This window comes from Callospermophilus lateralis, chromosome 3 (assembly GCF_048772815.1).
Source record: "Callospermophilus lateralis isolate mCalLat2 chromosome 3, mCalLat2.hap1, whole genome shotgun sequence".
NCBI lineage: Eukaryota > Metazoa > Chordata > Mammalia > Rodentia > Sciuridae > Callospermophilus > Callospermophilus lateralis.
This window is the reverse complement of record NC_135307.1, coordinates 170,155,188-170,168,547: the sequence shown is the minus strand read 5'-3', so window position 1 is coordinate 170,168,547 and position 13,360 is coordinate 170,155,188. Positions and strand designations below refer to the sequence as shown.

At 40.2% G+C, this 13,360-nt stretch overlaps 1 protein-coding gene across 1 annotated transcript in view; it reads right to left on the bottom strand.

The window, feature by feature from the left end:
- Positions 1-13,311, bottom strand: part of LOC143394864 (attractin-like) — a 79,517-nt gene extending 66,206 nt beyond the window's left edge. The window contains 1 exon segment of the mRNA XM_077109084.1: positions 13,213-13,311. Within this exon segment, the coding sequence (XP_076965199.1) occupies positions 13,213-13,311 (99 nt within the window).
- Between the last annotated feature and the right edge of the window lie 49 nt (positions 13,312-13,360).

Genomic DNA, 13,360 nt, shown 5'->3' with positions numbered 1-13,360 from the left:
AGGGATATCATACAACTCATGGCCAGAGGTCTGAGGTCCAGCCAAGTGGGAATGGGACCACTTGAGCTTGTGTTAACTTGAACAAGCGTTAACATTTGCTTTTATTTAATGTGTAAACAGAATATTTAAACCCTTCCACCCTTCTTAAACTCAGATTTTAAGAGTTTGTTGTAAATCCTTTACTTCTAAAATAACCTTGGTAACATTATATTTCCAGAGATTTATTTCTCTAGAATATGCTGAATAACAGTATCTGTTTGTCCCAGATAATTGCCCCTGAATGTGTAAATCTCCACAGGCATCCAATGTAACAACCAGAGGGGAGGTGGTCTGGATTACATTAATGATCAAGTTATAGTATGCCATTTTCCATATCACTATGGACATTATTAGAGTCTTTTCACAGCAAATTTGGTGGAATCTAGATATTGGACTGAGGACCAGTGTTCCTCCCTATTAAAAGGTGAGGAGGCTCCCTTTACTCATGTGTAGTGAGGACAACCTGGCTCTGTGGTCTGAAGAGCTGGATCAGTTGTGAGCAGGACTTCCTAGGGCCCATCCCAAGCAGGGACCAGTTTGTTTTCCATCTAAACTTGGATCAGGATGTAGTCACCTGGTCAATGTTGGTGTACAGGGAATTCCAGAAGTGGTATCTATGCCAGGAGGCCCTGTTATTGCAGGGATGATAAAGTAGAAGACAGACCTAATATATAATTTTTCAGAAATTGATCCTTTGTTTCGAAGGTGGGGAAACCCATTGTTTTTCCTAAATATGGTAACCCATACAACACTTCATGTGGTGATAACCCTACATCTTTTCATGGAGCCATTCTAATTTGAAGAAGAGCAACGGGGAGGCACTTAGTCCAGAGGAGTTTTGTTCCTAATATTAACTTAGTGATTTGTCTCTTTAGAGTTTGGATCATTTTTTCCACCTTTCCTGGGTAAGGTGGGTACCAGCGAATGTGATATTCCCATTTTAAGTTTAATATTGTCATGCATTCTTTAATAATGGTTGCCCTAAAGTGGCTTCCATTATCTGAATCAATTTTTTCTATCAAACCAAACTGAGGGATTATAGATTCCAATAAGACCTTGGTCACATTGTTGGCATTAGTACTGGGCAGAGGGATAGCTTCTACCCAATTGGTAAAATGATCCACTGTTATCAACAACGATTTTAAATGGCCTATTTTGGGCATTTCAGTATAGTCAATCTGGATGCTTTGGAAAGGTCTTAATCCAGGGTTCCTCCCTCCTAGGGGCTGTTTTCTCAAAGCCTGTTCATTAGCTCTTGTATAAGTAATATAGCTTTTGTTGACTTACTTGGCTATAGAATAAATTCCATGCACCCATATATTCTTTTATTTTAAATTTTGTGTAGTTATAGATGGACAGAATGCCTTTATTTAATTTATTTATTTTTATGTGGTGCTAAGGATTGAACCCAGTGCCTCACACATGCTAGGGAAACGTTCTACCACTGAGCCACACAGTCTCAGCCCCATATATTCTTTTGTTTTTTTATTTTTTATTTTTTTTATTGTTGGTTGTTCAAAACATTACATAGTTCTTGATATATCATATTTCACACTTTGATTCAAGTGGGTTATGAACTCCCATTTTTACCCCGTATACAGATTGCAGAATCACATCAGTTACACTTCCATTGATTTATATATTGCCATACTAGTGTCTGTTGTATTCTGCTGCCTTTCCTATCCTTTACTATCCCCCCTCCCCTCCCCTCCTCTCCCCTCTTCTCTCTCTACCCCCTCTACTACAGTTCATTTCTCCCCCTTGTATTATTTTTCCCTTTCCCCTCGCTTCCTCTTGTATGTAATTTTGTATAACCCTGAGGGTCTCCTTCCATTTCCATGCAATTTCCCTTCTCCCTCCCTTTCCCTCCCACCTCTTGTCCCTGTTTAATGTTAATCTTCTTCTCATGCTCTTCGTCCCTACTCTGTTCTTAGTTACTCTCCTTATATCAAAAAAGACATTTGGCATTTGTTTTTTAGGGATTGGCTGGCTTCACTTAGCATAATCTGCTCTAATGCCATCCATTTCCCTCCAAATTCTATGATTTTGTCATTTTTTAATGCAGAGTAATACTCCATTGTGTATAAATGCCACATTTTTTTTTATCCATTCGTCTATTGAAGGGCATCTAGGTTGGTTCCACAGTCTTGCTATTGTGAATTGTGCTGCTATGAACATCGATGTAGCAATGTCCCTGTAGCATGCTCTTTTTATGTCTTTAGGGAATAGACCGAGAAGGGGAATAGCTGGGTCAAATGGTGGTTCCATTCCCAGCTTTCCAAGAAATCTTCATACTGCTTTCCAGATTGGCTGCACCAATTTGCAGTCCCACCAACAATGAACAAGTGTACCCCTTTCCCCAAATCCTCGCCAGCACTTGTTGTTGTTTGACTTCATAATGGCTGCCAATCTTACTGGAGTGAGATGGTATCTTAGGGTGGTTTTGATTTGCATTTCTCTGACTGCTAGAGATGGTGAGCATTTTTTCATGTACTTGTTGATTGATTGTATGTCCTCCTCTGAGAAGTGTCTGTTCAGGTCCTTGGCCCATTTGTTGATTGGGTTATTTGTTATCTTGTTGTCTAATTTTTTGAGTTCTTTGTATACTCTGGATATTAGGGCTCTATCTGAAGTGTGAGGAGTAAAGATTTGTTCCCAGGATGTAGACTCCCTATTTACCTCTCTTATTGTTTCTTTTGCTGAGAAAAAACTTTGTAGTTTGAGTAAGTCCCATTTGTTGATTCTAGTTATTAACTCTTGTGCTATGGGTGTCCTATTGAGGAATTTGGAGCCCGACCCCACAGTATGTAGATCATAGCCAACTTTTTCTTCTATCAGACGCCGTGTCTCTGATTTGATATCAAGCTCCTTGATCCATTTTGAGTTAACTTTTGTGCATGGCGAGAGAAAGGGATTCAGTTTCATTTTGTTGCATATGGATTTCCAGTTTTCCCAGCACCATTTGTTGAAGATGCTATCCTTCCTCCATTGCATGCTTTTAGTCCCTTTATCAAATATAAGATAGTTGTAGTTTTGTGGATTGGTTTCTGTGTCCTCTATTCTGTACCATTGGTCCACCTGCCTGTTTTGGTACCAGTACCATGCTGTTTTTGTTACTATTGCTCTGTAGTATTGTTTGAAGTCTGGTATTGCTATACCGCCTGATTCACACTTCCTGCTTAGCATTGTTTTTGCTATTCTGGGTCTTTTATTTTTCCATATGAATTTCATGATTGCTTTCTCTATTTCTATAAGAAATGCCATTGGGATTTTGATTGGCATTGCATTAAACCTATAGAGAACTTTTGGTAATATTGCCATTTTGATGATGTTAGTTCTGCCCATCCATGAACAGGGTATATTTTTCCATCTTCTAAGATCTTCTTCTATTTCTCATTAGGGTTCTGTAGTTTTAATTGTATAAGTCTTTCACCTCTTTTGTTAGGTTGATTCCCAAGTATTTTATTTTTTTTTTTTTTTGAGGCTATTGTGAATGGAGTGGTTGTCCTCATTTCCATTTCAGAGGATTTGTCGCTGATATACAGGAATGCCTTTGATTTATACGTGTTGATTTTATATCCTGCCACTTTGCTGAATTCATTTATTAGCTCTAATAGTTTCTTTGTAGACCCTTTTGGGTCTGCTAGGTATAGAATCATGTCATCTGCAAATAGTGATAATTTAAGTTCTTCTTTTCCTATTTTTATGCCTTTAATTTCTTTCGTCTGTCTAATTGCTCTGGCCAGTGTTTCGAGAACTATGTTGAACAGAAGTGGTGAGAGAGGGCATCCCTGTCTTGTTCCAGATTTTAGAGGGAATGCCTTCAATTTTTCTCCATTCAGAATGATGCTAGCCTGAGGCTTAGCATACATTGCTTTTACAATATTGAGGTAAGTTCCTGTTATCCCTAGTTTTTCTAGCGTTTTGAACATAAAGGGATGCTGTACTTTGTTGAATGCTTTTTCTGCATCTATCGAGATGATCATATGGTTCTTATTTTTAAGTCTATTGATGTGGTGAATAACATTTATTGATTTCCATATATTGAACCAGCCTTGCATCCCAGGGATGAATCCTACTTGATCATGGTGCACAATTTTTTCGATATGTTTTTTAATCCGATTCGCCAGAATTTTATTGAGGATTTTTGCATCTAGGTTCATTAGAGATATTGGTCTGTAGTTTTCTTTCTTTGAAGTGTCTTTGTCTGGTTTAGGAATCAGGGTGATGTTGGCCTCGTAGAATGAATTTGGAAGTTCTCCCTCTTTTTCTATTTCCTGAAATAGCTTGAAAAGTATTGGTATTAGTTCCTCTTTAAAGGTTTTGTAAAACTCTGCTGTATACCCATCCGGTCCTGGGCTTTTCTTAGTTGGTAGTCTTTTGATGGTTTCTTCTATTTCCTCAATTGATATTGGTCTGTTTAGGTTGTCTATATCCTCCTGACTCAATCTGGGCAGGTCATATGACTTAAGAAATTTATTGATGCCTTCGCTATCTTCTATTTTATTGGAGTATAAGGATTCAAAATAGTTTCTGATTATCTTCTGTATTTCTGAAGTATCTGTTGTGATATTGCCTTTTTCATCCCGTATGCTAGTAATTTGATTTCTCTCTCTTCTTCTCTTCATTAGCATGGCTAAGGGTCTGTCGATTTTATTTATTTTTTCAAAGAACCAACTTTTATTTTTGTCAATCTTTTCAATTGTTCCTTTTGTTTCGATTTCATTAATTTCAGCTCTGATTTTAATTATTTCTTGCCTTCTACTTCTTTTGCTGTTGTTTTGCTCTTCTTTTTCTAGGATTTTGAGATGAAGTATGAGATCATTTATTTGTTGGTTTTTTCTTTTTTTAAGGAATGAACTCCAAGCAATGAATTTTCCTCTTAGAACTGCTTTCAATGTGTCCCATAGATTCCGATATGTTGTGTCTGTGTTTTCATTTATCTCTAAGAACTTTTTAATTTCCTCCTTGATGTCTTCTATAACCCATTGATCATTCAGTAACCTATTGTTCATTCTCCAAGTGATGCCTGATTTTTCCTTCCTTCTTTTATCGTTGATTTTCAGTTTCATTCCATTATGATCAGATAAGATGCATGGTATTATCTCTACTCCTTTATATTGTCTAAGAGTTGCCCTGTGAAATAATATATGATCTATTTTTGAGAAGGATCCATGTGCTGCTGAGAAAAAAGTGTAACTGCTTGATGTTGGGTGGTATATTCTATATATATCAATTAAGTCTAGGTTATTAATTGTGTTAATGAGTTCTATAGTTTCCTTATTCAACTTTTGTTTGGAAGATCTGTCCAGTGGTGAGAGAGGTGTGTTGAAGTCTCCCATGATTATTGTATGGTGGTCTATTAGACTCTTAAACTTGAGAAGAGTTTGCTTGATGAACATAGCTGCACCATTGTTTGGGGCATATGTATTTATGATTGTTATGTCTTGTTGGTGTATGGTTCCCTTGAGCAGTATGTGGTGTCCCTCTTTATCCCTTTTGATTAACTTTGACTTGAAATCTATTTTATTTGATATGAGTATGGACACTCCTGCTTGTTTCCGAAGTCCATATGAGTGATATGATTTTTCCCAACCTTTCACCTTCAGTCTATGTATGTCTTTTCCTATCAAATGCGTCTCCTGTAGGCAGCATATTGTTGGGTCTTGTTTTGTGATCCATTCTACTAGCCTGTGTCTCTTAATTGGTGATTTTAAGCCATTAACATTTAGGGTTATTATTGAGATATGGGTTGTTCTTCCAGCCATATTTGTTTATTTATGTTACTAAACATGGTTTGTTTTCCTTTTTGATTATTTTCCCCCCTTTACTGTCCTACCTCCCACTGTTGGTTTTCATTGTTATTTTCCATTTCCTCTTCCTGTAATGTTTTGCCGAGGATGTTTTGAAGACATGGTTTTCTAGCTGCAAATTCTTTTAACTTTTGTTTATCGTGGAAGGTTTTAATTTCATCTTCCATCCTGAAGCTTAATTTCGCTGGATACACGATTCTTGGTTGGAACCCATTTTCTTTCAGTGTTTGAAATATGTTATTCCAGGATCTTCTAGCTTTCAGAGTCTGTGTTGAAAGATCAGCTGTTATCCTGATTGGTTTACCCCTAAATGTAATCTGCTTCCTTTCTCTTGTAGCTTTTAAAATTCTCTCCTTATTCTGTATGTTGGGCATCTTCATTATAATGTGTCTAGGTGTGGATCTCTTATGATTTTGCACATTCGGCGTCCTGTAGGCTTCTAGGATTTGGGATTCTGTCTCATTCTTCAAGTCTGGGAAGTTTTCTCGTATTATTTCATTGAATAGATTGCTCATTCCTTTGGTTTGGACCTCTATACCTTCCTGTATCCCAATGACTCTTAAGTTTGGTCTCTTTATATTATCCCATATTTCTTGGATGTTCTGCTCATGGTTTCTTAACAGTCTTGCTGAGCTGTCTATGTTCTTTTCAAGTTGAAATCCTTTGTCTTCTTTGTCTGATGTTCTATCTTCTAAGTGTTCTACTCTGCTGGTAGTATTCTCAATTGAGTTTTTAATTGGGTTTATTGCTTCCTGCATTTCTAGGATTTCTGTTTGTTTGTTTTTTATTACCTCTATCTCCCTGTATAGTTGATCTTTTGCTTCTTGGATTTGTTTATGTAATACATTGTCGAAGTGGTCGAAGTGATCTTTCCTTGTCTGATTTTGCTGTCTAATGTCTTCCTTGAGACTCCAGATCATCTGCAGCATGTATATCCTGAATTCTTTATCTGACATTCCATCTGCTGCAGCTATTACCTCTTCTAAAGTTGAGTTGACCTGCATTGCTTGTGGTCCTTTCTTTCCTTGTCTTTTCATATTGCTCGTGTTTCTTTCTGCTTGGTGAAACTGTTGTGTTTTTGAAATTTTCCCCCTATATATTTATATTGCTCTTGTATAGTTGAAAAGTCTCCCTTGCAGGGGCGGGCGGCGGCTCTGCTCCTCCTCCAATTGGGGTGATCTGTCTACCACGCTGGCGGGCCGCTGGGACTGTTCTGCTGGTCGGTCACAGGTCTGCCTACCTTGCAGGCGCAGGCTGCGACTCTGCTCTGCCCCTACTCCAAATGGGGTGACGTGACTGCCACGCCGGCGGGCCGCTGGGCCTGTTCCACCAGTCGGTCACAGGCCTGCCTACCTTGCAGGCTCGGGAGGTGGCTCTGCTCTGTCCCTACTCCAATTGGGGTGACGTGACTACCACGCCGGCGGGCCGCTGGGCCTGTTCCGGGCTCGGGAGGCGGCTTTGCTCCAATTGGTGTGACGTGTCTACCACACCGGCAGACCACTGGGCCTGTTCCGCCGGTCGGTCGCAGGTCTGTCTACCTTGCAGGCTCGGGATGCGGCTCTGCTCTGCCCCTACTCCAAATGGCGTGACGTGAATGCCATGCCGGCGGGTCGCTAGGCCTGTTCCGGGCGCGTGCGGCAGCTCTGTTCGGCCCCCACTCCAGTTGGGGTGACGTGATACCACGCCAGCGGGTCGCTCCCCATATATTCTTTTTTTTTTTTAATATTTATTTTTTAGTTATCAGCGGGCACAACATCTTTGTTTGTATGTGGTGCTGAGGATCGAACCTGGGCCGCACGCATGTCAGGCAAGCACGCTACCGCTTGAGCCACATCCCCAGCGCCCCCATATATTCTTAATATAGCATCAAACATGGCTTGTAGGTCTCAGGAACTACCTTTATGCATCATAAAGGTATGCATCATTTCCCCCATAAGAGGTTTATGAGCATCTCTCTACCATTGGATAAAAGCCATTTTCCTTGGGGGCTCCCAGCTTTATTTTGTTTCTCCTCCTGTGGGCTGAATATTGGGATAATTGGGAAAGGGGATAAAACAGGGGTAAATGGCATTAGCCCTCTCATCTCTCTCTTAGTAGCAGTCATTAATTAAGGAGATATCAGATGAGAGTCAATAGGGAATGAAGAAAAGACAAACAGACACACAGAGAGAAAAGGGTGGGGCCAGCTTCATCATTCCTTGATGAGGGATAAATGACCCAGAACTAGCTCAGCACGTTTATTGTATGTTTCCTTGACAGGTAATTTGTGGGGAAGTTTCAGCAAAGCAGGCAATATGAAGGATGCAGGACTGGTGATTCATTAGGATCATCTTGTTTGCTCAGAATCCTCTATCCCTGGGAGTTGGTGAACTCAAAGTTCTAACTGATAACTCTGAGCCTTTGCAAAGAGTTTCCTTGAGCTAGCAACTGGGCTATCTTGACCTGCACCTTTGCACAGGCATTTCCAAGCACAACTCAGACCATGATTCAAATCAATGCTGTCCACAGGTGAAATAAAAAATACAGGCATCTGATTGGAGGGCAGCCTCTTTAACTGCTTCATCTGCTAGTCTGTTGCCTTGGCCTCTATGTTATAGCTCCTTTGATGTCTTGGCATAAGTTCAATAGCTATCTTTTCTGGTAATAATAGGCTTTCCAATACTTGAGTAACTAATTCTTTATATATTAAATCTTTTCCTTACTATTAATTAAGCTGTGTTCAATCCAAACTTTTACAAAAGTGTGGACAATTCCAAAGGCATATTTCAAATCTGTGTAGATAGTTCCCTCTTTCCTTTCAGAAATTTTAGGGCTTGATAAGAACAAGTACTTCACAGGTCTGGGTGAACCACCTGTTGGGTAGCCTTCCTGACTCTATTATAATTATTATTATATTCCATCTACTACACAATATCAATATGTCTTTTTCCTTGAATAACTCAGGAGGACCCATCTACAAAGATTCTAAGGCCTGTTGACAAGGGAATTTCCCTAAGGTTGGGCCTGATCTTGGCTTGGTATTCTATTAGATCCATGCAGTGGTGCTCAGTAGAGTTTGAGAGTTTTTCCCCAAATTAAGAATTCAGCTGGGTTTAGGCAGCATCAGTTACTGCGCCCCTCCCCTGACTCAGGCAATGGCAAGGCCCTACTGAGGTGGATGGCACAAGGTGTCCATCCTCTGGAGGTGCGCAGTATGTTTCTGGGAATGGGCTGATTTGTTTTTGTATTCCTTTAATAAGTATAGTTGTGATTTCTCATATGACCATTAAGTATGAAGGAAAAAACATGACTTTCCCAATTAATGCAACTACTTATAAAGAATAGATCTGTTTGCTCTAAATGCAATGATTCAGCTGTGGAGAGTAAATTGTTAATGTCTAATGAAAAACTCCCTGTATTCCTGTCAAGGAAGTTTTTGAGAAATTAAATTAAAATCTAGAGAAGAAAAATTAATGTTAAGAAGACAGATTAGTGCTTAGTACTGGGCAACTTGTTCTTGTTCCTGTGCACAATGGTTTGTGCTCTTACTCTTGTTTGATTAAAATTAATAACAAGTCAACCACTTGCCATAACTATGGCACCGGTTTCAGTCAGTAAGTCAAGAAAGAATAGTCAAAGTATAGGCCAATAGTTTGGGACATTTGTAACTATTATTAAAAGTTAACTAAGCAGAAACAGCTCAAAGCAAAACTCGAACTGAAAGTACAAATGCTTGCTTATGCATAAGCCAAGATACATTCTTCTATTCTAATTGTAGCTAAGTAATATATTTTGTTTCTTTGAATAATGATTCCTGTTTTGTAACCACAAAGTACTGTGAGCCTGCCAAAATGAAAAGTATATATGATCAACACCTGCACTTTGGTGTCTGTATTGTTTCTCCACCCCTCTTTCGCTGACTCCTCACCATCCGTTGTCTCCTGAGACTCCCCTGTTGGAGCTGGACTCCGACAATCAGTTATGAGTGTTAAGTTGTGGTAAGGGCTCCTCAGGGACAGGGAGAGAGCAACATTACACACTGAATAGCTATGTGCACATGCACCCCCAGAATAGAGACAGCATGGAACATTCGGTCCACAGGCAGACTCCGGGGAAACTGTTATGCATAACACTGTTGCCATTTTGTTGAAATTTTAATGTACAGAATATCTAATTAATATGCAAGTTAATAGATAAGGAAGACAAAGGAACTAACATGCAATGGGAGGAGGATAAAAACAATGCCCTGCTGTACTTGGGGTTCAGTCTTTGGATCTGTGTAGATACTTCCCTCTTTCCTTTCAGAAATTTTAGATAGTTCCCTCTTTCCTTTCAGAAATCTGCCAGGCCAGTGCCAGCATTAATAAATGCTGCTTTATGCTGAATGCCCCCAGTGCCCTGTTTCTCTGTGTGAGAATCCCACAACAAAGTCATCCCTCTCCAGGAGAACAGCCTCATATTTTAGAATACTAGAATCAGCTAATCATCTCCCCACTCTTAGGTGGAGGATAGTTCTGACCTGATGGGATTTGCTCCCCCAAAGGTTACTTTTTTTACTTTCCTGACCAAAAGAGCATGGCCTGAATGTATCCAATTAGTGGTGGCTATTGTCCTTTTGGGCATAAAGCAACTCAAATGGCTACATCACAAGATGATACAAGTTTATGGACCACCATTGTGCATGATTTTATATATATCTTTATATCTATATAAAAATAATAATCAGTTGGGATATACATATACATATATATATGTGTGCGTGTGCGTGTGTTTGTGTGTGTGTGTATATATATATATATATATATATATATATATATATATATACATCCCAATTATTTCTATCCACAATTGATTATTTCTATTTTATTTCTATTTATTTAGTGCTGGCCGTCAAACCTAGGGCCTCACACATGCTAGGAAAGTACTCTCCTATCCCAATTGTTTATTTGATTATATAAGAAATTAGGAAAAGGAGAAACAGTGGGATGAATCTGACGTAATTTTCCCAATTATATATATGAATACATCACAGTGAATTGCACCATCAAGTACATCCATAAGAATGGAATCCTAACTAGAATCAGATATATTCCATCTTGTATAATTATATCAAATGGATTCTGCTGTCATATATAACCAAAGATAACCAATACATTTTTTAAATTATTCTAAAATGAGAAGAAAATTGAGCAAGTTGGTTAGAAAGGAAGCTGGAAAAGACTTCATAATCTAAGTGGTAGCTGGCTATTAAACTAAAGGCACTGTGGGGTTTTTTTAAAGTTCTCGAATTCTTTGACATTCCTGTTAGAAGTTGAAGTTTAATTCCCCCACCCTGTAATATGAGAATTATCAACTCAGTCTAACAAATACAATGTGATGGCACTCTGCTGTGTGACATCTGAAGTACAGTCCTACAAAGGATAACTTCTCTTTTTTTTTTTCTTCTCCATCACTTTCTTTGGGGGAAATAGGCCACCATAACATGAGGACACTGAACACAGCCAGTGGAGAGGCTTGGATGGGGAGAAACTAGGCCCCCTACCAAGAGTCAGAACCAACTTGCCAAGCATGTGTGTGAACCAACTTGGAAGTGAATCCTCCAGCCCCTGTCAAGCCTTCAGATGAGTGCAGCCCAGGCTGACATTTTGATAGCAACCTCAGGAGAGACCCTAAGCTGGAATCACCTAGTCAAGTCACACATGAATTCCTGGACCACAGAAAATGTGGGCATAATAAACTAAGGTCTTTGTTGTAAACCACTAAATTTTGATGTCTCAGAGTGAAAGAAAACATATTAATATAGGCACCAAGAGTTTGGAAGTGTCCCTACCTGTACCTCAAAACCCTAGCAGGAGACTGTACCACTGAGATAATATGGCAACCCTATGGAAGAGGTTCATTCTCTCATTTTCTGCTTTGGCTCACTGAAAAGCCCTCCTTTCTCCAAGATGATTCCCATCAAAAGCCCATTGTCCTGGCACCACTAGAAACACTCTTTCTAGTGTTAACCCCAGGCCCCGAAACAGACCATGGCTGGGGTTGTGATGAAGGCCTCTGATGCCTACACAGAGGTTCCCATCTTAGGTTGCTGCCAAAGCCACTGACACCAACTCTCATTATCCAAGAAGCCACTGGTAACAATACAGGCTTCATTAAGGCAAAGTGGTTCCTGCCTTCACTTGTAGCATGTCAAGAACCCCAAAGTAGGGAAGAGTTGCATATCACCCTGTGTGAAACTCTTCAAAAATAAAAAGAACTATGTTGTTTATTGGAATGATTACAGATCTATAGATAAGCTAGGGCTGTCACTTTTTTAGCTTCTAACTGAAGGGATGGTAGGTTGCAAAATTTTCCCAATTCATTTTTCTCTGAAATCTGTTTTTGCTGCTTATTGTTTTAAGATCCTCAGTTTGGGGTCGTTTTATTATGCAGCAACAGCTGCCTGATATAGAAGCCAATTCTTGAAAGAAACAACAAAAGAATGAGGACATTGGAGGGGGCAGAAAATGACAGGCCAAAAGGGTTCTTCAAGCTGGGCAGCACACTCCTAGTCTCAGATATGTGCCTATGATACTGGCTGCCATCAAATGTTCCACCCACCATTTGCCACCTTTTGAAAAGGCCTCAGGACAGCATGTCTTACATGTCACCCCACCACAACCTCTGGTGGTGAGCTAGAAATGGGGTTGGGGACTGAGGAAATGTCCAGGGCATAAGACAGGGCAAAGAAGACAGGAAAGAAGGTCCCAACGATTGTGCTTGTTTGTTTGCTTGCTTTTCTTGCAGGGCCAAGCTTTAAGAAAGTGTGGACTAAAATCTGAAAGGCAGGGCTCAAGGAATTTCTGCCCTCCACAGAGCTGCATCTGGGGAAAATGGGAGACACAGCTGGGCTCCCAGGACAACAGTCTCTGGGTACCCAATGTGGGAGAGGTTGAGGACTGCAGGACCGTTACTCTTTTGCTGATGGATTCTTGGAGTGGAGGATGTACCCAGGATAACCTAGCCCTCAGGGCTGGGGACAACATGGCAGAGGTAACTTCTGATAAGGCTTTAGGGTCCTGGAGTAGGAGGGGCAGAGCTCAACTGGTGGAAGAAACTAAAAAGCTGCAGAAGGTAAAGCAAGTCACTCTGAGCCAGCCAGAAGGTGCTGGCTCTGCCCTTAGTCCAAGTTTCTGGAGTCAATGGTCACTTGTCTTTAATTCTCATCTCATCAGATGTCACACAGCAGAATGCCACCTTTCCCCAGAGACAGGGACTTGGTTTTTAGACTTAACCTGTAAGAATGGAATGGAAGAACCAGAGGTTATTCCCTGAAAGCTGGGGCCCCAGGCTGCAAATCATGAAACAGAGACCCCGTCCTCTTTCAGTGAGGACCCCTGACCCAGGAAGAATCATAACTTCCTCTGCCCCCACACCAGGGGCTTTCAGCATCCTGGTCTCCATGCCAACAGCTTTTCTGAGAGATCTGTCCCTTTTCCATGTTAACCCAAGCCCGAAAACCTGAGTAGGGAACATCAAGCTAAGGGGAG